The sequence below is a fragment of the Salvia splendens genome, chromosome 13, assembly GCF_004379255.2.
Source record: "Salvia splendens isolate huo1 chromosome 13, SspV2, whole genome shotgun sequence".
Classification (NCBI taxonomy): Eukaryota; Viridiplantae; Streptophyta; class Magnoliopsida; order Lamiales; family Lamiaceae; genus Salvia; species Salvia splendens.
Genome location: NC_056044.1, coordinates 27,498,621 through 27,521,304, shown reverse-complemented (window position 1 = coordinate 27,521,304; position 22,684 = coordinate 27,498,621). Strand labels below are relative to the sequence as shown.

Genomic DNA, 22,684 nt, shown 5'->3' with positions numbered 1-22,684 from the left:
TAAAGTGCAACTTTATGTCTATATGCTTGCTCCTTTCATGGAAACCCGGATGTTTAGCCAAGCATATAGCTGAGCTGCTGTCACAATGAATCACCATTGTTTCTTGGTCAAAACCAAAATCAGAAATTACTCCCTGGATCCAAAAGCTCTCCTGTACAGCTGCAGTGAGAGCTATATACTCTGATTCTGTAGTTGAGAGAGCAACTACACTCTGCAGACCTGATTTCCAACTGATCACAGTTCCAAACATGGTGAACAAATAACCTGTTTGAGACTTTCTGGTGTCCAGATTTGCAGCATAGTCTGCATCACAATACCCCTGCACAACCTCCTCAGATCCACCTTCCCAGCCATTGAACACAATCCCCCAGTCCTTAGTTGACTTCATGTACCTCAATATCCATTTAAGAGCATTCCAATGCTCCTTCCCCGGGTCTGCCATGTATCTGCTAGTCACTGAGATAGCATGAGCAAGATCTGGTCTTGTACAAATCATAGTGTACATGATACTCCCAACAACACTAGCATAAGGGATAGCCTCCATCTCATCAGCCTCTTGCTTAGTTTTAGGAGCTTGTTCCTTTGATAATCTGAAACTCTGGGACAAGGGTGTTGAGGCAGGTTTAGCATTCTCCATTCTGAATCTCTGCATAACTTTGTCAATATAATCAGTTTGCAGCATCCACAGCTTCTTGCAGCCTCTATCTCTCTGAATATGTATGCCTAGGATCTTCCTTGACTCTCCTAGATCCTTCATTTCAAAGCTCGACTTCAGATCTTGTTTAACTTTCTGAATTTCTGTCATAGAAGGGCCTGCAAGTAGCATATCATCCACATAGAGTAATAGGTAGGCAATGGGAGTCCTGCCTGCCTTCTTGATGTAAATACAATCATCATATTCTGACTTGGAGAAGCCAATCTTCTTCATCTGTGCATCAAACTTCTTATTCCACTGTCTAGGACTTTGCTTAAGTCCATAAAGACTTTTCTGTAGCAGGCACACCTTGCCTTCTTCTCCAGTCTTCACATAGCCCTCTGGCTGTTCCATAAAGATAGTCTCCTCTAGATCCCCATTGAGGAAGGCTGTCTTCACATCAAGCTGTTGTAGCTCCCAGTCTAGCTGGTTCACAACTGCCAACAAGATCCTAATCGAAGTGTGCTTAACAACTGGAGCAAATACTTCATTGAAATCAATTCCTTCTTGCTGTGTGAAGCCCCTAGCCACCAGCCTTGCCTTGAATCTGATTCTATCTTTATCAGTGGTCTCAATCTTTTTCTTAAACAACCACTTACAACTGATCAGCCTCCTTTCTTTTCCATCTGTAGTCAGTCTGGATTTATCCACCAAAATCCATGTTTTGTTCTTGAGTAAAGATTCCATTTCCTCATTCATGGCTTCAATCCACCTTTCTCTGTCTTTACTCTTCATGGCTTCTTTATATGTGAGAGGATCTGCAATATCAATGCCCTCAGCAGCACAAAGTGCATAGTAGACCACATCAGAAAACCTTTCAGGTGGTCTTGTATTTCTTCTGCCTCTATCTCTTGCTATCTGGTACTCTCTGGCAGAATCTGCTGTAGGCTCATCAATTTTTCTGCCTCGAGCTAGAGCACCATCATCCTCTGGTTCAGACTCACTTTCTGAGTCAGAGGCTCCACCTGCTCCTTGGCAAAGTCCCACTGGCTCCACCTTGAGGAAATCACTCTCAACTTCATTGGAGTCCAGCTTCCTTTTTAAGTATGGCATCTGATCCTCCAAGAACACAACATCCCTACTCACCACCACCTTCTGCCTACCAGGCTCAATGCACCAGAGCCTATACCCCTTAACACCCCTCTGATACCCCAGCAATATGCATTTTAGAGCCCTAGCCTCAAGCTTACTTTGCCTAGCATGAGCATAGGCTGCACACCCAAACACCTTGTATTTTGAGTAGTCACTATGGGCTCCATACCACATGTAATCAGGAGTCTCAGACTTAAGGGCAGTAGATGGACACTTATTTATGAGATAGGCTGCTGTATACACAGCCTCTCCCCAAAATCTGTTGCTCAGACCAGAACTGAGTAACAAGCACCTTACTCTCTCTAGGATAGTCCTATTCATCCTCTCCACAACACCATTTTGCTGGGGGTTACCAGGAACAGTGCGGTGCCTCTTCATACCCTTCTCTTTGCAAAACAGATCAAACTCAGTAGACAAGAATTCCAAGCCATTGTCAGTTCTTAGGCATTTAACACTCCTTCCCTTCTCTAGCTCCACCTCTTTACACCATATCTTGAATTTTGTGAATGTCTCTGATTTTTCTTTCAGTATATACACCCACAGTTTCCTAGTGTAGTCATCAATAATAGCAAGGTAGTATTTCCCACCACCAATTGAGCTTACAGGTGAAGGGCCCCAGAGATCACTGTGTATGTAGTCTAATGGGGCTGTAGAAGAGTGAATACCTGTAGGATAGGGTGCCTTCTTTGCTTTTCCAAGTATACACTGCTCACAGGGGTCCATCTTGTTGAAATCTCCAGAGATCAGGCCCTTCTTGATGAGTTCTTTCAAGCTTCCTTCTGCTGGATGGCCCAATCTCTTGTGCCATAGCATTATGGAATCATCTGACACTGCATTGCTTTCTCCATCAACAGCCTTAGCCTTCAGATAATAGAGAATGTGCTCTCTGTCAGCCTCCATCATCACTGCATTCCCAGATTTCACAAGCATCTTTCCCTGACTCATCAATATGGTGAACCCTTTCTCCTCCAGCATTCCCAATGAGATGAGATTTCTTTTCACTTCCGGAATATACCTCACCCCAGTTAGGATCTTTATAGAGCCATCTTGCAAACTTAGCTTCACTTTCCCTATCCCTTTGATCTGACACACATGGTTATTTCCAAGAAGTACAGTCCCTGATGCTTCCTGAAGATCATGAAACCAAGATTTGTTGGGGCACATATGGAAGCTGCACCCTGAGTCCATTATCCACCTGTGACTGATCCCATTATCACTTACATTCATGAGTTGAGCAGGGGGATCAGTACTCTCTACACAATCAGAAGTGTTGTGGCCCTCAGAGGCTAGTTTTCTCTTCCAGGCATGGCAGTCCTTCTTCAAGTGCCCTGGTTTCTTGCACCAAAAACATGCTCTGGTTTCCTTCTGAGCATCAGAACTTGAGGGTTTAGAGCCCTCAAACTTTTTCTTGAAGTTCTGCTTTTTGAACTTCTTCACATTCAAGGCCTCTGCAGCTTGAACATTGGAGCTTGCAGAGCTTCTGCTGGTAGTCTTCTGGAGTTCCTTAGCCATCAAGGCCGAGTAGACTTCTGCATAGGTGATAGGCTTATCTCTGCCATAGATAATTGCATCACTCAACTGGTCATACGAGCTAGGCAAGGCATTCAATGTAAGAATGGCCTTGTCTTCATCTGAAATTTTAACATCCACAGAGCCCAGATCATCAATGATCTTATTGAACTCCTCCAACTGCTCTATGATAGATTTTTCACCAGAAAAACTATAGGCATAGAGCCTCTTCTTGAGATACAGCCGGTTAGCCAAAGATTTTGCCAGGTAAACTTCATCTAACCTGTTCAAGATCTCCACCGCAGTCTTGGCTTCTTGAACTTCCCTCAAGACCTTATCTCCAAGGCACAGAATCACTGCAGAATGTGCCTTGAGCTGCATCTCCTCCATCTTTGCCTGAGCTTTATCATCAAGCATTGGAGCCTTTCCTTTCTCTTCTGTATTTGCAAGAACTGCGGCCAAGCCTTGTTGAATCAAGACCGCCTTCATCTTCATCTTCCACAGGCTATAATCATTCTTGCCTGTGAACTTTTCTGCATCAAGCCTTGCTGCCATCTCTGAAACCGTTTGATCCTCTGCAAATCAGCTTCAATATCCCCTTCCCACAGACGGCGCCACTTGTTGGGATTCAATACGCACAAGACTTTCACACACTCAGGTGAATCACACACACACTCACAGTTGTATGATAACTCACAACGCAGAAGAACACACACTCACACTTAGAGTATCGAAGATGGTAATCTTGGAGAGAAAACTTGAAAACTCTTTATTGATTTTCACTCTAACTACGTACATGGTTTTGAGCTATTTAAAGCTCTACAATCAAGTAGCAACTGCTACTAACAAACTACAAGAAGAATCAAGAAAGCAAGAAGAATAACTGCTACATCTCGGCTAACTAACTGCTGCACCAACGGCTAGTTTCTCTAGGCCGAACTTCCTTCTCGGTTCAAGACCGAACTGTTGCTTCTTCTTTTTCGGCTCAAGACGAACTCTATTCTTGACTCAAGACCGAACTTTCTTTTCGGCTCACAACCGAGCACTCTCTTCGGCTCACAACCGAGCTCCCTTCTCGGTTCACAAACTGAACTCCTTTCTCGGTACACAAACCGAACTCCTTTGCTTCTCGGCTCAAGACCAACTGTCTTCTCGGCTCAAAGCCGAACTCAAAGCCGAGCTCAAAGCCGAGCTTCCTTCTTCTTCTCTTCTTCTTCCAACTGAAATGAGCACTCCATTATTACATAATATATATAGATTGAGATTTATGAATCCATCTTTTAGTTATGTTCTCTTTGGACGCATTACTTTGATATGGCAATAAATAAAATCGATCTTTAGACGTGAAGGTTAAACAAATGCAGTGTATAAACGAGTTATATTTTCTTAGGTGTCTTTGATTTTGATTATATTCGGTTGGAAGTAAATTAAATAATGTGATTTATGCAAAACTATATCTTAATACAAAAACGCAAAACAAAATCATGCTGAAGACATTTTTAGGTTATTAGTTATTTTTAGGTCGTTTTCACCTAAAATATCTAAAAAATGGATTTTATAAATGACCTAAAATTGATTGATACGATTTTCCATGTTATTTGGATAATTATTGACCATCAGATCAACTAATCTTAGGACCATAATTTAGGCTGCATTTCTATATTATGATGTAATTTTGTTTTAATCATTTTCCTACCAACTTAAATCACAATTAAATACTCAAAAGTCATTAAGTTCCTCGCATACTACAAAGTACAAAACCATCTCGAACTTGAAAACAAGTCATCTAATTATACAAGTTATTTATTCACAAATAGTTTTTGAGATAACATTTTCTCTCGTACACATACATTCACGAGCAAAGTTCATTTGTGATAACAAAGAAGTAAAATAATACTATAAATAATTGTATGTAGTAATAAAAACCAAGTGTCTATCATAAGAAGCAGAAAAGAATAAAAAACACGAGTATAACGAACTATGATTTCACAACGAGGATGATATAGTAGTAAATGCTAGTCATGGAGACAATCTCTCGATTTTCCATGCCCCCTTCCCATCAGGAGTATATCGCAACCTATCAAATGAGGTGACACAAAAACGAAGTCGTGTGAGATTTACAGTGACAAAAAGGAGAGAACCAAAATCAATCTAGTAGTCACAGTGAAAGTGTTGTGAAATTACCTATCGTGCAGGCGGGACGGTTGTCCTTGCCAGAACTCGAAAACCTCTGGTTTGAGTCTATATCCTCCCCAATATTTGGGTTTTGGGATCAGGCTTCTGCACAAGGCAAGGAATCGTGTTAGCAAGCAATGGTCTATTTATTTTTGTAAAGGGCGATACAATGATAATCACATTAAGTGATTCAGTGTATCACTGGGCTTTGGATAACACAGGAAATAACCAACTTCAACTTCTGATTTTTCTTGTCCAGCTGCAACACTAATTCCATTATACAGGCTATGGACATCATTGCTCAACTGATAATTGAGCTACCACTTGCAACGTATACAAACTATAAATGTTCATGTATAATGAAGCCAGAGATAAACTGAGCAGTGAAGTGAATTTCCAAAAAAATTATATGACGCATCAGTCATCACTTTAATTTAAAAACTAATGAGATGTTTTAAAATCCAAAGATTAATGGTTAAATATCTTAGCTTTCAGCAATGGGGCCTTACATAGTTAGATCGTGAATTAAACACTGGAAAACTAACCACAAACACTCTATGTAGGTTAGCTATTTCAGGAGTTTGAGTGCGAGCAACTAACCCATCAGAGTACTTAGCCTCCAGCTCTCCCTGTTGTTGGTAAAGAAACTGCCTTCCAGGGATTACAGTGCTCTAGGAAACAAGAAACAGATGTTGATAAGTTTTCACAAGCATAGAAGAAGACACGCAAGGAATATCAGAGAGTAGAACACCCCCCACCCCCAAATAAAGAAACCCCAAAAATAGAAAGAAACAAAGAAACCTGTTTGCTGACAATTGCTCCAATCTGGCTTCCTCTAGGACGACTGTGGAAGTACTGCTCGGATTCTTCATCAGAAACCTTTTGCACTGGTCCTTCAATCCTTACCTAAAGCCAAGGCAGAAAGTGAAATTTTACTTGGGGAGATTGAAAACATGCATCATTTTGGCCGAGTTCTTGGCTTATATTTTAAGACTGATACTAAAGATTATAATAACTTAAAAAACAAGAAACAATGTAGATAATAAGTTGATGTCTAGCTTCCAGGTTCATCCTAGCCTAGGAGTACACTGTTCATCAAAAGGAAATTGTTCTTTGAGAAGAAAATGTCCCTGTTCAAATAAACATCCTTTACGAGATCGGTTGCCAATCCATGAGTCGGAAACTTGGTAAAATACCATTTTTGCATCTTCTCAAGCTAAAGTTCCAAAGCCATAATACGAAATGAAAGCTACTCCTATTTAAAGAAAATAGAGACAGAGGTTCCACATGGATCTATGGCTTCATAACTTGTGAGTTGTGAACATAATTCGACGAAGAATAGGACGTACCTGGCGATTTAAGCCACCCCAATAAAACAGTAGAGCAGCTTGAGGGTTTTCTGATATTTGATGAGCTTTTTGACTTTCATAGTTTGTGTACCTGTCAAAAGATGATGAGGTTTAAGACTTCTGGCATGACAAATAGATTCTGATCAAGCTTTACACCTCTGCATCAGTGTATACTAGCATAATTTACCAGACGAAACCATCTTTGTCAAATCCTTTCAGCAGTACCATTCTTGACGTGCTGCAGAAAAGTAATAGAGAAATAATATCACGATTGAGTTCACAATATGCATATTAAAGTCTTAGAAACAATCATTTCATGTAACCTATTTAAAATATGATCCTCCTACTTGTTCAATCCAGCACTAGCAGAGATACCTCAAGCATATTCAAGAGATACCCGCTTCCATAAATTTGACTATCATGCTTCAGAGGCATGGAGAACAGCCTCACTAACAGAATAAAAGGAAAATATCTCAAGACCAAAAGAACTTGCATCTCATAGAGAAATCTCAAGCTTGGATATGCTGTAGTATAAAAGAACAACTACACAACACCCATTCTTTCAGAGAAGGTGATATCCGAAGTAATTTAGCATGCATGATCTTTCTTATTCTTCGGCAAACATCTTTGCTAGTAGCTATCCAGTTAAATAATAGTAGTACTACAAATATATAATGTACATGGAAGTTTGAATACATATAAAAGTCGAAGTAAAATTGGTAGAAAAAGAAAAAAACCAGCCATAGTACCTAACAGAATAATAGTACAATAACATAAACAATAGTAGCTGCCACAGCAGCATTGCTGAACAATTAAACAAGGTTAAAGACATTAATCTTACGGTTTCCCATCCTTCCCTGCCGTGCAAATGGCCATAGCATTTGGTTCCTTCAAGGCAGCTGCCATGGCATCATCAAACCATTTCTGGAACTACAACATCATAAAATGACATAGATGAAACGTTCTTACAGGAAATTTCAGGCAAAATCATAAAAGTACATGCAACTCAACATAAACCTAGCCACTAGACTAGATTTACATGACACAGTCGTAGTAAATAATTTCAGAGTTTTAGAGTTGATTATATAAAGACCAGAACCTAAATATGAAATCACTCTGTTGGAGGTGAAGAAATACCTGAGTAAATGGATCAGCTTCAGCTTGGTCCTCTAATAATTCAGGAGAAATATAATTCTCTCTGAGAGCTGATATGTCAACTCGTGGAGGCATACAGATCCGGACACACATAGAAGTTCCGGGATATTCTGGAAGGTTTAGCTTGAATTTTTCAACAATGGCAGGGGGAACAAATCTTCCTCCAAGGAAATGGTGAGGACCAGAGAATTTTTTGGCACATAACTTAGGAGCAGTCAAGGAAACCTATACACAACTTGCAGCATTTAACCTCCTGTCAAGATCAAGAAGAGAAGAGAACAAGTTCATAATGTCTGCAGAAGAAAGGTAAATTTCTGAATTATGATACTTACCAGCAAGTTCGGTCTAATGCCTTTGCCACTCAGATCACCTTCTTCAACATGCCATCCAGATGGAATATCAACTGAGACTAGGACAGGTGACTTCTGATTCTTCTCATTTGGGTTTCCTAAAGCTACCAACCTTTGTATAATATCATCAAAAGGAGGCCTCGGGCTCCCTAGAGATTTGACAATAATTCTTTTAAAATAATATCAGAAACATGTTTTACCCAAGTTTGGCTAATAAAATTTGGAAGTAATGAAGTGTACCCTCGAATGAAAACCCAAATACTGCATCCAGAACAATGTCAAAGCTTTTTGATAAGTCCACCGGTAGGTCTTCAACTGACAGGAAAGGAATGGACAGCGACTCCAACTAAAATGTCAAGCATTAGCATTACTGCAAGATCCTGTTATGTAATTTCGGCTCTAGTACTATGAGATATGCTCTATACCTGTGTAACCAGACCATTGTACAGAGCCTTAGCAGTACGCTTTGGATAAGAAACATATGGTTTATATCCAAAGTGATGCAAATGACGAGCAGCTATGAGACCATCACCACCATTATTCCCCGGGCCACATATAGCAAGAACACGGTTATGTTCAGCTGGTTTATAGACCTGCATCAGAAGCACTATTAATTCTTTTTACTAGACACCACTAGGCAAAATAGAGTTAGCAAAGAATGCCAAAATTATTCATATATGAACGCAATAATAGTATCACACGTGCTACTGGAAACTATATTAACAATCAGTCGAGGCGGTAAAGGTAAATCAAGCCCTTTTCGCTATTCCATGCAATCAAACAATGAAGGAAGAACTTTTCAACTCAATAACATAAAACTTGCAGAGAAACAAAAATCAAATTGGACATTAATAAAGTATGGCACATGAAACACCTCACCTCGGCTATCGACGTGGCCACGCTCAGACCAGCCAATTCCTGAATTCAGAAATGAAATGTATAGGTTCCTTAACAACTCCATCCAAAAACAAAGCTGGAAAAAAGTGAAGTCAGTAAAGAAAACTGACCATCAGCTGATCAACGCTGAAGCCAAGCGGCCCCATGAGAATCTCATCGATTTCCGCAGCTTCTCGCTGGTTCAAGTAGGATACGGATTCCGGTCGAGCAATATTCACCAATGCCATGGATTTAACTCCAGTAATCGACCTCGAACAATATTCCCGTGAATTCGAACTCCAAAAACCCTGAATCCAGAACCGAAATACAACCGCCAATCAGCTCACTCTGTTCTATGCGAGCTGAAAATTACAGTAGCTGCAGTAACCATACATATAATACGTGTGTGTGATTGAGCGTAAAATGAACGATGAGCTACACGCTTGGTGCAGCGCAGCACATGCTTACCTGGCTTACAGATGTGTGAGAGAAAATTGGAGCTGAGAATTTGACGATTAAAATTGGGGGAAATTGGGATATTCAAGAGCGATGATTTGGTGAGGAGGCATCTCATGGTCTTGGGCTTGGCTGACCGCAGCAATGGCTGCCGCATTTTTATTTGATAAATTAAATAAACCCAAATTCCTTTTTTATTTTATTATAGATGTTTATTAATGATTGATTACGCCTGCTTTTATTTCTGTTTGTTTATCAGATGATAGTATTTGCGTGCAAATTTAGATTTGTTAGGATGCAAATTCACTCTAAATGCATGAATTTTCTATATGCGAATATTAGCTTATTTCATAAATATTTTTGTTGTTTATAGTGTCATCTCAAAATCATTACTCCAAGCAAGCATTAGTAGGCTTGGCCCGCTTGGTATATTGGTATGGCTGTGAAATAAGAGCGTCTCAATGTCAATACAAATGCGATATTATATGCTTAAAAAATAATAATAGTGAGATATAAAATGAAATGGGGGTAGTGATAAAATGCAAACCCATATACTGTACAAACTTCAAACTATAATATGGACAGTTAAAAAATATCAACAGATGACAAAATAGTAGCAACAGAAAATGTCAACACAGTATCAACATAATATCAACACAGCATCAACCGTTGACAGTGTGTTTATATTTTCTATTGCTACTATTTTGTCATCTGTTGACATTTTCTAACAGTCCAGATCATAGTTTGGAGTTTGTACAATATTTAGAGTTTGCATTTGATCCCATCCCAAATGAATAAGTATCTTATTCCGAAATTAGCCATAGGGGGTGAAATTAAGTGAGAAGAATAATCACAAGATACAATATAATTTTAGTATTATGACGGCAGACTAAGATACACTTTCAAGGGCCGCGCAATTAAGAAAAAAGATAATCGAACAAGGAATAAGATTAGACATGACATTTATTCACAAATAAACATGATAATTGAACGACCTAAAAAGCTATACAACATTTAAAATGAGATAGATAAATAGTTGAAATAAATAAATATTTATCCACTCTAAATAGATGAAATATAAATGATGAATACATATCATTTATACGATCATCAACACTATTTTATGTGGAGAAAAGAACTGTGTAAATCTCACAGTTCTAATAAAATTTGAAAGTACAACTTTTCAATAGGTATGAAAAATTAATCAATTTCATCGTTATTTATACTCTTATATTTATATGTATATTATGTCCAATGAATATAAGCATTAAAAACTAGACAACTTTTTATTATATCTTTGAAGACAATGAATCGTTCGACCAAAACCTATGTAATCTTCAAGTGTGCTCTAATCACCAAATTGCAACTCTCTCGCCTTCGGTGAAATGTAGTAATGCAGTAAGATCTTTAAGAAGAAAACTGGAAATAAACACCGAATAAAATTTACTGCAAATTCGAATCAAATGAAAATTTTAGGTGCAGACAAGTAGGGATGTTACACGTACACGGATGCTCAAAATTCACAAGAATTATGAAGCATCTTCCTTATTCTTACACAACAAACAACACACAGAAATTACAATCGATGGCTGGAGATTCTCATGGCTTTGTTGGAGGCTTGTACCAACCCCACGAATCATCGGACTCATACTTTGTGACTTGCTTCACATTCAAGTAGTTGTCAAGCCCCCTGAGAAAGAAAGAATCAAGGTCGAGTAAGCATGGCTGAAACCAACGTGTTTTGGTGGAGCGAAACAATCATACTATGAAAGAAGAGGTCAAACACTCAAACTTACCATTCTCCAAGTTCGCGCCCAAAACCACTGCGCTTCTTGCCTCCCCAAGGAGCTTGTGAAAAGCAGGGCTGCGAGCAGTTGACCCACACGATGCCTGCTTGAAAGGCCTGCAAGAACGAAAAAGGGAACATTCCAAGTTCATAACTTCATATACAACTATAATATAAGATGCGTGATAATGTTTTTACTTGATTAAGCCAAACAATCTCACCTTTGTTAACCGTTCACACCTTTCGTGGTCTTGTGATAATACAGCAGCCCCCAGACCATAGCTGTGAAATTCCATTCAAATAAGAGAATTGGAATTGTAGTAGGCATTCACATGTATATTATGAGAGTGGGAGTTTACTAACTGTGTGTCATTTGCCAGTTCAATGGCTTCTTCTTCGCTTGTAAATGTTTTAACACACAGAACTGGTCCGAAAACTTCCTCTCTCCATATTTGCATGGAGGTTTTTACATCCGTTATTATGGTGGGTTCGACATAGAATCCTTTCTTCAGATGCTGCAAGCACAGTGGTGAAGTTAGGAAATAATGCCGTAAAGCAAAAAGGCTGCAGGAGGGGATGTTTTACCTGAGGTTGCGCACCCCCACATAAGATGGTCGCACCTTCATCTTTGGCTGTTGATATGAACTTCAATACCTTTTCGTACTGTCACATTAATACATTATCATCATCACGTAATGAGTTATACCACTGTCTGTCACTCGACATTCATGCATTTGAGAAGACAGACCAGACAAGTTGAATAGTACAAAAAAGGAAAGTGCACCATTGTATGTTCAAACATTTTATCCATGACAAAAGGATACAAATGTTTTTTCTATAATATGGCACCCATTGATTTGGATAGTTATTTTCTATAAAATGGTCTGAGAGAGTGAGGTTCCTGTTTTGCAAATTGCAGTCTATGGATTCAGATAAGAAAGTGGATGAAGCAAATTCAAGAGGACTGACCAAAATGCTTTACAGTTTTGATCTAGAATCCAGTTGATAGAGTAGTCGTCACAAGATATGTAAGACTTCAGGAAGTAACTCAATGTCTTCGTTATGAATAATAAAGTTGTAAAAAAACAGACATCTCACCTGTCCGCTACTAACTATAGGGCCAAGCCTGCAGCCTTCTTCTAATGGATCGGAAATTTTAATGTTCTTGCACCATTTTACAAGTTTTTCCAAGAATGCTTCTGCAATGCTTTCCTGATACAATTTTATAAGATCAAAACGTTACTAAGACTTAAAGAATACAGTGAAAATAACAAAGAATAACCACTTTATTTACAAAACAAGCTTCTTTTGTTGCGTTTCACTTTAATTATCAATGGTCTTCAGTTTTTCTATATGCACGATTAACTGCTAAGGGCCCATGATTCTCCGTACTTACATGGACTATGAGTCGAGAAGTAGCGCTGCATATTTGACCATTTGTCCAAAAGCAACCAAAGAGAGCCCATTCGGCAGCTGTATGCATAATAGACGTAAATGAAGACAATGAGAAAGATTGTTGCAAATATAATTTTATCATGAAAATATATGTCATCAGATTTTGTGTAACCCTTCCACGGTTTCTTCTTTTACCCCTCTCATTCTCAAGCAGCAATTTTCCAATCATTTACTCAACTATTTAAAGTTTAAGCTGAACCAAAAGAGAGAAAACAGGCTTTTCCTTTGAAATATGAATGTACCAGACGACATGGCTTGTTACTTGAAAGGCCTATACCTTTGTCAAGATCAACATCTTCAAAGACAACTATTGGACTTTTTCCACCAAGTTCAAGCGTAACTGGCTGCAGTAACCAGTATCATAAGTTAAACACTAGCAAACTTGAGCTGATTAAAACACTAGCATAGTTGAAGAGATTGTAATCAGGTATCATGGTATAACATACTTTTACAAGTGATGCAGCAGCAGTCATAATTTTGCTTCCTGTAGCACTACTCCCTGTAAATGCTATCTGTTGATTCACCATGGAGGGAGGATGGTCATTGCAATGCAAAACATCCAACTCAAAAGAAAAACAAGAAACTGAAAAGCAGAATGGAAGGTCACAACTGACCTTGTCTACATCAGGATGTGAAACCAAAGGAGCACCAGCTTCTGGACCAAAGCCTGTCAAAATGTTGAGAACACCAGATGGAAGACCCACATCTCGACACACTTCAGCCAACTCCAAACATGTGCTGAAGTTACCAAGTAGGGGAAAATAAACATCATATAAATATAATAACAGTAGCTGAAGGAATGAATATTGAAAAAAAAAACTTACATGGATGCTAATTCTGATGGTTTAAGTATTGCTGTACAGCCAGCTGCCAGAGCAGGGGCAACTTTCCATGTTGCCATTAACATAGGGTAATTCCTATAAATGACAAAAGACCAATTTAGGACAACCACTACTGATATCCAAGTTACAATAGAGAATAATTCGTAATAATAATTCAACAAGAAGGTGTCAAATAATTCAGTTTCTATTACACAACAGTATCTCTGCAACGAAGAATAACTGTCCTTTAAGAGAAGGAAAATATCTACCAACAAAAACTAATTGTAGCTTTCAGAAATTTCTCTGGGGTGAAAAAATGATGGTGGTGCAAATAAAATGAAGTCCCAGACAAGGAATACATGAACTCATTGAAAGATCCCTAATTGTAAAATGTAGAAGAGCTATAGACAAGGTGACACTATGAAATAGTCAGTCATCTTCTGTTTTCACTCTCAATTTGTGGCATGTCGAAGAGTTTTAATTTTCTCTATTGCAACTGGTGTTTGCCTTCTATTTCCAACACCACATGTATATTACTATATTGACAATGGAATATCTTAGGAATAAGGTGAAGCATTCATATACAGAGTGCCAGGGAATTATACTAGAGCAGGAGGTTCTGTTGATCAAGATTCAGAAGCTGAACAATTCTGGTAATCAAATATTATGATGTTGGAATAGGAGATGCAAGTGGTTTGCAATATACGATTTCGATAGTATTATTTTACGTCTAATTTCTGCTCCTTATGCCAGTGTAGCTAGAATCCAATTTGCACAGCATCATATTGATAGTGAACTTCTACCATAGCACTGTGGATAAGACCTGGTAACATTCATTAAGTCTATAGGAACTACAATCAGAAGGATTACATTATATTCCTTTGTAACCAAGTAGCAGATTGCTTCCCCACATGCTACACAGTCTACTATGCTATCGGATGGTTCATTGGTTCTAACTTCTAAATGACAAGAAAAGCTCCTTGTACTACTTCTATTATATCTTAGGGGATGAGGTCTAACTGCCTTACTTCATTTCTTGAGTATCATCCAGTCAAGGGGGGAATGAAAAAGCATTCAGATTGCCTCCAAGAAACAAAGTACCTTATCTAATTCCAAAATTTTCAAGATTGATACATGATTCAATAAACCAAGCAATATCACCTACCACGGCGTAATCAACCCAACTACCCCAAGTGGCTCTTTCAAAACATAACACTTGAATGTATCCATGGGAACAGAAACAGGAGTCTTTCTCTTTGAATCAAATGCTTCAGCCAGATCAGCAAAATATTCAAAACATCCAGCAACATCATCCTGGATAAGACATAAGCAACTAGCAAGTAAGTGTACTGTATGACACAAGGACTACGCAAATGTATCTGTGGGTATGAAAAACATACTATATCCCAAGCTGCTTCTTCCAATGGCTTCCCACAATCAATCGCTTCGAGTTTTGCCAGATATGATTTCTTCTCTGTTATCTATACGGAATTTGGAAAGGATAAGTATATGTTCCCAAAAGATTTAGTCACTATATAGTTAAATGAGCATGTATTGCACGTGCTACAACGCTACAACACTACAACAGACTTAAAAGTAGTAATATACTCCAATAGGAGAAGTAGCAAGAACCTCCTCAGTCAAGCATGCCAACATTCGCTCAAGGATCGGGCAAATTTGATTGATCAAGTAAAATATAGCATGCCCCAAAAGAACTTATATACCTTAGCAGCAATGGCTCGTAAATACTTGGCGCGGTGTGCCCCAGTCGCGTTGGCCCAATCTTTGCCCCCATTCCGCACAAGTGCTTTGCGAGCAGCCTCAACAGCAATTTCAACATCTTCAGCAGTAGCTGCTGGAATATCCCCTGAAACACAAACAATTAAAAGCTAAAATCAAACTACGATTAAGAAATCAATCCACATCAAGCACTGACTCACTCATTCTTTTCACTATGTTACCTAATTACTGCAACAAGTTGATCACCATTAAATAAACACATAGGAGTATCACGAAAGAATAGGCACCACAAACAGAAATTAAATCCGAGATTCGGAAGCTGACCGATAGTCTCCTCAGTGGCGGGGTTGATGATGGGGATGCGATTCTTGTGGACGGGCTCTCTCCATTCTCCGTCAATGAACAGTTGCCGACTTGGTATAGGGATTGCCATTATTACTCTGCTTTGTGAGCTCTCACTGTGTAGCGTGTGATTTTTTTAATAGATATGTTGAACTTTGATTATGAATCTAAGGGTATCGTATAGGCCCCAAGTCCCCTCCACGTCATCATTCTCAGGCTCCAACTGCTCTAACCCTGCATACCTCAACCCGGGCCACAACTAATAAATGACACTATTAACAACTTTAACATATTTTACTCGTAAATGCAATACGTTGAACAATTCAAGCCGGGAAAATACATGGTTCAGTCGAAAAAAGAAATTACAAATCCTAGAAAATTTTTTTTATTAAACCCTAGAAAATAAAAATTACAACTCCTAGAAAAAATATTGAAATAATTTAGAGGATAGAAATGGAGAAATTGGTGGAAGAATGTTGAAGAAATAGGTAAAAATAAGCAAAAAAAAAAGAAAAATAATTTTTTTGGGGTTTGCGGCCCGTCCCGAAGCAATTAACCCTAGGCCGGGCCGGACCCCGGGAGCGTCACCGGGCCGTAAATGCGGCCCCAGGACCGGCCTGGGCAGGAACTTCCGCCCCTCCAACCCTTAGGACGGGCAAGGACTCGCGTTTTGCGGCCCGGCCCAGTGCGTTAACGATGCTCTAATTGTTGATTTGTGGTTAAATAAACAAAGACGCATTGATTTCGACTTTCGAGGTTTGAAACAATAAACTAATCCCGTATATGTTTCTGTGCATTCAAAAAGTTGTTGATAAAAGCAATTTTTTAATTAAAATTCCAGTTGTAATTGAGAGATCAATTATTCATCTTTAACAAAAAACTGATTATATATATGTGATTAATTAATAAGTAACAAAAAACTGATTATACATTTGGGATTAATAAGGGAACATAAATGAATATAGAAGTGTTACAATATAAATAATCCAAAGGCCCAAAAATCAATTTAATTTCTTTGTCTTGTGATCTTGTCATACATATTTGTAGGAAATTTGTAAATTGAAATGCTTAAAAATTAATGGTAGCTTTGAATAGAAATCTTGGCTTGAGCACCGCCTTGAATGTACACAAAGCTGCATTCAGAGCCAGGATTCAACACCTTGAGCCATTGAGGGAATTGATACATGTTTTTCTCTTTTGTCGGAATGAGACCCCACAACGATCCCGTCAGATTTTCCAAGTAGAGCTTCATCTCTGAAATTGGCTTATTCGAAACATTCTTCATTACAACCTTGTGCCGGTAATACGTTTCCTTCCCCACAGTCCATGTTTTTGTGATTGAGTGAAGAAACTCTATGGGGGTGTCTGCAAGAACCATACTTTATTGTCAGTTTATTATTATATGTGTGTGAATGTGAATATGGAAATGTAGATTATGTTTCAGCTCTTCACCTGATTCGGGTGTGGAGGTGGGTGTAGATGTGGGTGTAGATGTGGGTGTAGATGTGGGTGATGATCCTGTAAAATCAAAGGGGCGAAATGATGATTTATGATGGAAAGCATATCATTTGTATGTAAAAAGTCCCAAATGAGAAATTGTTGTTTTTTCTATGTTCATATGTGCTTTTGTGTGTGTTTAATTCAAGAAAGCAGAAATTTCTCAGACCTTGTTGCTTGTGGTAAGGAGTGGAAGGCTTCGGTGGTTCTTTCTTATACGAATCTGCGAAAACAAGGGGAATTCAGTTGAACATATTCCATTGGAGCCACATGAAACAAACATCTCTAGAAAGATCTAGAGACGAGGAGTCGATTTACCTGCAGAATTTTGAGGAAGGCTTTGGAGTTTGCAGAATAGGCCTACAAGAGGGGCTGCTCCCGATAATGTTGGCTCAGTCTGCTCATAATTAGATCTATCATCGATGAACTCATCGTTGGCATTTGGCCCGCCGACAAGGGCTCCATATATGATGTTAGGATTGGCCTCCAAGCGTTTGTACCACTTCTCAAATCCATCAACGCATCCCACTGCAGAACGGAGAAGGGAGATGGGGGCAATAGACGCGCCTCTGTGATGAACATGGACCGGATAGTTGTCACCACAGCCGACTACATAGCTCAAGTTCTTGGGATTCTTGCCAAGAATGTAATCAGCCTGCCCCATAGATTGGTCTCAGTAGCAAATTCGACAGAAAACAGGAAGAAGAAGATGATAAGATATATACTTGTGATTTGGCAAATACTAGGAGATCTTGAGGCTGGAGCTGGGCATCCGGGCATTTCACAACACCTTTCGCCTTTGCAAGATATTCGGAGTAGACAACAATAGCGAATGCAGCAGAGGCAGAATACTGCAGATTGTTCCATTGACGTAGATAGAGCAGTCCACCTAAAGAGAACCATAACAACATTGTTCAAAAATGGATGTTTCCTGCAAGAATATGGTCGAAAATGATGAAATCGAGGTGCTGATGCAACTCACCAGGAGTCATTGGGACGTTGTAGCCATCGTTCTTCTGCATGCAGGCACATGTGAAGTAATCAGCCTTGGCTTGATATTGCTGCAGTGTGGAAGTGTATGCTCCTCCACCTCCATCCATCAATACCTACACACATTTCAGACCACAAGGTAACCGTTTTACGACTAATTTTACCTTATAAGTAGGATATAATGAGCCCTTTTGTAAGAATTTGTGGGGTATTACCTTTGACAGAACAATCTGAACTCCAGCATACTTGTTGTCCCAAGAGAACTCCTTCACAGCCCATCCAGTTCCATCCAATGACTCACAGTTTTCGACGACGTATTTCAGATAATACTCGTCATTTGTAGCGCGATACAGCCACGTTGCAGCCCACAGCAGCTCATCCTAGGATGCAAAAGTTCCAGAGTCAGTTCAAGAAACACAACATTTTTTGAAGAAAAAAATAATCTTGGAGATGGATTCAAACACATACTGAATAACCAGTTGATGTATAGAACTGCTTAGCAGATGGAACAGAATCATGGTAAAAGCCTCTGAATCTGTCTGCAAATGAGAAAAGCTGCTTAGCATGCACCAACAGAAGATCAGAGTACGCGGAATCGTAAGACTTGAAGGCAAGGCAGGCAGCGGCCAGGGCAGCGGCGGTTTCCCCCGCGAGGTCCGACCCGGGATTCTCGGGATCCAGCTTGTACGCCATCCTTGGGGTTGTCATGTCCTCTGCACGCTCCCAGCAGTAATGGTCCGACACTCCATCTCCGACCTGACCACCGTCAGAATCGAAAAAATAATAATTGTGAAGTTGCCTTGTAGGCGGTCTAGTTGGTGAAGTGACGAGGTTATGATAAAATGTTGCATTGTACCTGTCCCCAAAGAACATTTGGCTGAGGATGTGCGTTTATGAAGTAATCAGTGCCCCATTTGATGGCTTCCAAAGTAGGTCCCATTTGATTGGACTTCACCAACTCTGTCTTGAAATCAACGGCGCTCCAAGACAGCATCGTCGTAGCGAACGCCATGGGCAGTCCGAACTTTACATGATCTCCCCCATCGTAATATCCTCCAACCAAGTTCACCTGTTAATGTAGAGCAAGTGTGCTTATGTTTATGCGCTTACTCGTATTTTTGCGCCTAGATGAAATGAAGATTAAATAGTGAAGTCTAAGGTACGAACCCCTTGACCATGACCATCGCCAAGGCCTGAGTCACCCCGCCATTTGACGTGCTGGTTTGCGGGTAGTTTACCCGACCGTTGTGCCTCGAAGAACAACAAAGTCTTGGTGAGGGCGTCGCCGTAGTCGAATGCAGAGATGATGGTTGGGTGGAGGGAAAGTAAGGCAGCGAGCAAGGGCAGTATGTAACGTGATCGTGATGGTGACTCTCTCATCATCTTGTTTTGTGTTGAGCAAGCTAATGAGATGATCAGTTCTATGTACTATATATATGATGATCTCTATATAACAAAGTTTGATTACTATTATTAATTTTTTTTGTAATTAGATACGAAATGAACTATGTGATTTATGATATGAGCAAAGAGTCATGGTAGCATCCACGTTCATTCACATAAGAGAAAGAAATGTATTTGAATTAAAGATTGAGCTCTTCACGTTGTGTTGAATTTTATTCTTGTTATAGAAGTAGTATTTTTTTAGTACAGTTGTTTGCGATTGCAATGGTTCATAGAATTGGTACAAATACAAGAATTAGGAGATCTAATGTATCGTGCATTCTTGTAAATAATTATTCTTTTCTTTTCCTATCTTTTTTTTCTACTTTCTAATTCGGGTGTATCATTGAGTTTAATATGAACAAAATGGAATGATTTGGATTGACCATTTATGTCTGAGAACTAAGAAGCACAAAAATCTCCAGAGGGTATTTTTATTGTTCCATTCCGAACTCAAAACTAATTTCAATTAAATATAAAAATAAAAACATTATGTATATGTAAAATTTATATAGATTTATATTTATTCTTTCTTTATATTCTGAGGTTCTCAATTATATGAGTACTTATTCTAATTTTGTCCACAAAATAAATAATTGTGTTTTCACAATATAACAAAATGCTGATTGATTTGGCTTTCGCGGAATCAAGAGTTTTTTTTTTAATTCCGAAATAGGAAGGAATAATGTATGTCTCAACAAAATAAAATGTACTAACTTAATAAGACAATGAGTATATATACATAGGATTGTGATCAATACCGAATCACTCTTAAACCTTAAACGCCGAACAACATCATTATATGATAACATGGAGTTCATTATAATGAACTAATAACAAACATATAATGAACTTCAGATTTCTAAATTATGCATGATGATGTCATTGTTTTTAAATCTTAGAATTCCCTATAATGAACTACAAATAAAGTTGTAATGAACTCCGTATTATTATATAATGATGTGTTTGGCGTTTAGTGTTTAAAACTAGTTTGGTATATAATACAACCCTATATACATATATATATATATATATATATATATATGGTTTTGATCTATGAAAACTAGATTTAAATACAGAAACGCAGAACAATATCATGCGTATGCCATTTTTAGGTCATGGTTAGTGTATTTTTAGGTCATATTAACCAAGTATGACCTAAAATGATCTTAGCATGACATTAAACTCAAATCTTATAATATGACCTAAAACTGCTTAATTATGACCTTCCGTGTTTTGGTTAATTATTGACCATTAGATCATCTAATCCTAGGGCTGAGATTTGGGCTGCATTTCTGGATTTAAACACATACTTATTTTGATCATCTCCCTATATATATATATATATATATATATATATAGGGTAGTGATCAATATATAACTAATCTTAAGTGTATAACTAGAGAACAAATCTCAGCCACACATCTCAATACTCCAAATTAATCTCATGGCTTAGCTATTTTTACATGTTTTAAATAAAAAGTAATTAACAAGGGTATTTTGGGAAATCATATTCAACTCCAACCATCTCCTTCAATTTTCCAACTCCAATTCACACTCCATTATTTAATTCTGGCGGAGTACGGGGAGCTGGCAGACACGACGGTGCACGGGTGGTGGTGATTGGGAGGAGTGCGTTCTCCTGCAGGGGGCTTTTTTGGGTGCTGAAGCTGGTCTCGGGGCTGGGGATTAGCCGGGAGAGGAGAGCGGCGCTGGAGCGGCTGATTGGAGGGATGCTCGATCAGGCGAAGCTGGATGACCTTCTGGTGTCCGGCGGCGGAGGAGGGGTGTATGATGTGAATTTGGTGGTGAGGGTGATCAGATTGTTTGTGTATCACTCAATTTTTCCAACTCCAATTCAATTCGGAAACCATATTTGGAGTTTCTGAAAGATTAGGATAATTTCTATATACATCTATTTAATTTTTTTAATCACCTGATTTTTTTCGTTTTTTTACAATTAATTGTGTTAATTATTCATATGAAATTAATTGTGGTGATAATTATTCAATAAACCTAAGTCCAATGCATTCGAAGTCCACCCAACACAAACAGTGGGAATAATTGTGTTAACTCCAACAAACCCGTCTTAACCCATCTATAAAACAAATTACTCTTAATGAAATCAATTACATATTCATGTGACTGCCGGAGTAGTTTACTGAAATGGCCGGACAAGAGTAATGATTCATTAATTAATTAGTTGATGTAATTAGTTGATTTATAGGTTAAATGTAATTATTTAAATGTAGTGTTTTTACTTCACTATTGTTTACAAAACACATCACTCTTATTATGATTTTACTTCACTCTTGTTTACAAAACACATCACTCTTAGCATGATTTTACTTCACTCTTATTTACAAAACACATCACTCTTAGCATGATTTTACTTCACTCTTGTTTACAAAACACATCACTCTTATTATGATTTTACTTCACTGTAGTTAACAAAACACATCACTCTTAGCATGATTTTACATCACTCTTGTTTACAAAACACATCACTCTTAGCATGATTTTACTTCACTCTTGTTTACAAAACACATCACTCTTAGCATGATTTTACTTCACTGTTGTTTACAAAACACATCACTCTTAGCATGATTTTACTTCACTATTGTTAACAAAACACATCACTCTTAGCATGATTTTACTTCACTCTTGTTTACAAAACACATCACTCTTATTATGATGTTACTCCACTCTTGTTTGCAAAACACATCACTCTTATTATGATTTTACTTCACTCTTGTTTAACAAAACACATCAGTATAACACTTCTCTCATAACATCAGTGATACAATTAAATTCAAAAGTAGGAATTGGGACCTTAGGTTTATGCGGAAGATTATCAAATTAAAATTTGTATGCGTCACAAATTATTTCACTTAACTTGTATACATAAGATGTAAGTCCATGAATTTGGTCTGTAAAAGAGAAATTGTATCATC

At 38.4% G+C, this 22,684-nt stretch overlaps 2 protein-coding genes and 1 long non-coding RNA gene across 4 annotated transcripts; 1 reads left to right on the top strand and 2 right to left on the bottom strand.

Moving 5' to 3' along the window:
- Nucleotides 1-5,082: 5,082 nt before the first annotated feature.
- Nucleotides 5,083-9,807, bottom strand: LOC121762520 (pyridoxine/pyridoxamine 5'-phosphate oxidase 1, chloroplastic-like). Its single transcript, XM_042158420.1, has 14 exons — nucleotides 9,669-9,807; nucleotides 9,332-9,508; nucleotides 9,204-9,242; nucleotides 8,750-8,917; nucleotides 8,565-8,670; nucleotides 8,307-8,473; nucleotides 7,957-8,199; nucleotides 7,661-7,749; nucleotides 7,007-7,057; nucleotides 6,820-6,910; nucleotides 6,272-6,376; nucleotides 6,071-6,141; nucleotides 5,480-5,575; nucleotides 5,083-5,372 (listed from the first exon to the last, which is right to left on the bottom strand). Exons 2-14 carry the CDS (start codon nucleotides 9,446-9,448, stop codon nucleotides 5,315-5,317), a joined length of 1,401 nt encoding a protein of 466 aa, XP_042014354.1. The 5' UTR covers nucleotides 9,449-9,508; nucleotides 9,669-9,807; the 3' UTR covers nucleotides 5,083-5,314.
- Nucleotides 9,808-11,076: 1,269 nt separating this feature from the next.
- Nucleotides 11,077-15,943, bottom strand: LOC121760008 (betaine aldehyde dehydrogenase, chloroplastic-like). The gene is made up of 15 exons (XM_042155608.1): nucleotides 15,783-15,943; nucleotides 15,443-15,585; nucleotides 15,119-15,199; nucleotides 14,884-15,032; nucleotides 13,722-13,814; nucleotides 13,512-13,635; nucleotides 13,344-13,409; nucleotides 13,175-13,241; nucleotides 12,839-12,915; nucleotides 12,541-12,654; nucleotides 12,028-12,105; nucleotides 11,806-11,957; nucleotides 11,664-11,724; nucleotides 11,453-11,559; nucleotides 11,077-11,346 (listed from the first exon to the last, which is right to left on the bottom strand). The coding sequence occupies exons 1-15, from the start codon at nucleotides 15,889-15,891 to the stop codon at nucleotides 11,256-11,258; spliced, it is 1,512 nt and encodes a 503-aa protein (XP_042011542.1). The 5' UTR covers nucleotides 15,892-15,943; the 3' UTR covers nucleotides 11,077-11,255.
- A 1,032-nt stretch (nucleotides 15,944-16,975) lies between these two features.
- Nucleotides 16,976-19,766, top strand: LOC121761035. Of its 2 annotated transcripts, none has more exons than XR_006041904.1 (3): nucleotides 16,976-17,100; nucleotides 17,485-18,426; nucleotides 18,512-19,766. It is a non-coding gene; the product is annotated as an uncharacterized LOC121761035 (long non-coding RNA). The 2 variants fall into 2 exon arrangements; XR_006041905.1 differs by lacking the exon at nucleotides 16,976-17,100 and adding an exon at nucleotides 17,174-17,370.
- The last annotated feature ends 2,918 nt before the right edge of the window (nucleotides 19,767-22,684 follow it).

Coding starts and splice junctions, on each gene's coding strand:
- LOC121762520 (XM_042158420.1), bottom strand. CDS start 9,448: ATGGCATTGGTGAATATTGCTCGACCGGAATCCGTATCCTACTTGAAC. Junction 7,750..7,956: donor AAGCTGATCCATTTACTCAG/GTATTTCTTCAC, acceptor ATGATGTTGTAG/TTCCAGAAATGGTTTGATGA. Junction 5,373..5,479: donor CCGTCCCGCCTGCACGATAG/GTAATTTCACAA, acceptor CTCATTTGATAG/GTTGCGATATACTCCTGATG.
- LOC121760008 (XM_042155608.1), bottom strand. CDS start 15,891: ATGGCAATCCCTATACCAAGTCGGCAACTGTTCATTGACGGAGAATGG. Junction 13,410..13,511: donor CACATCCTGATGTAGACAAG/GTCAGTTGTGAC, acceptor GTGAATCAACAG/ATAGCATTTACAGGGAGTAG. Junction 12,655..12,838: donor CTTCTCGACTCATAGTCCAT/GTAAGTACGGAG, acceptor AAATTGTATCAG/GAAAGCATTGCAGAAGCATT.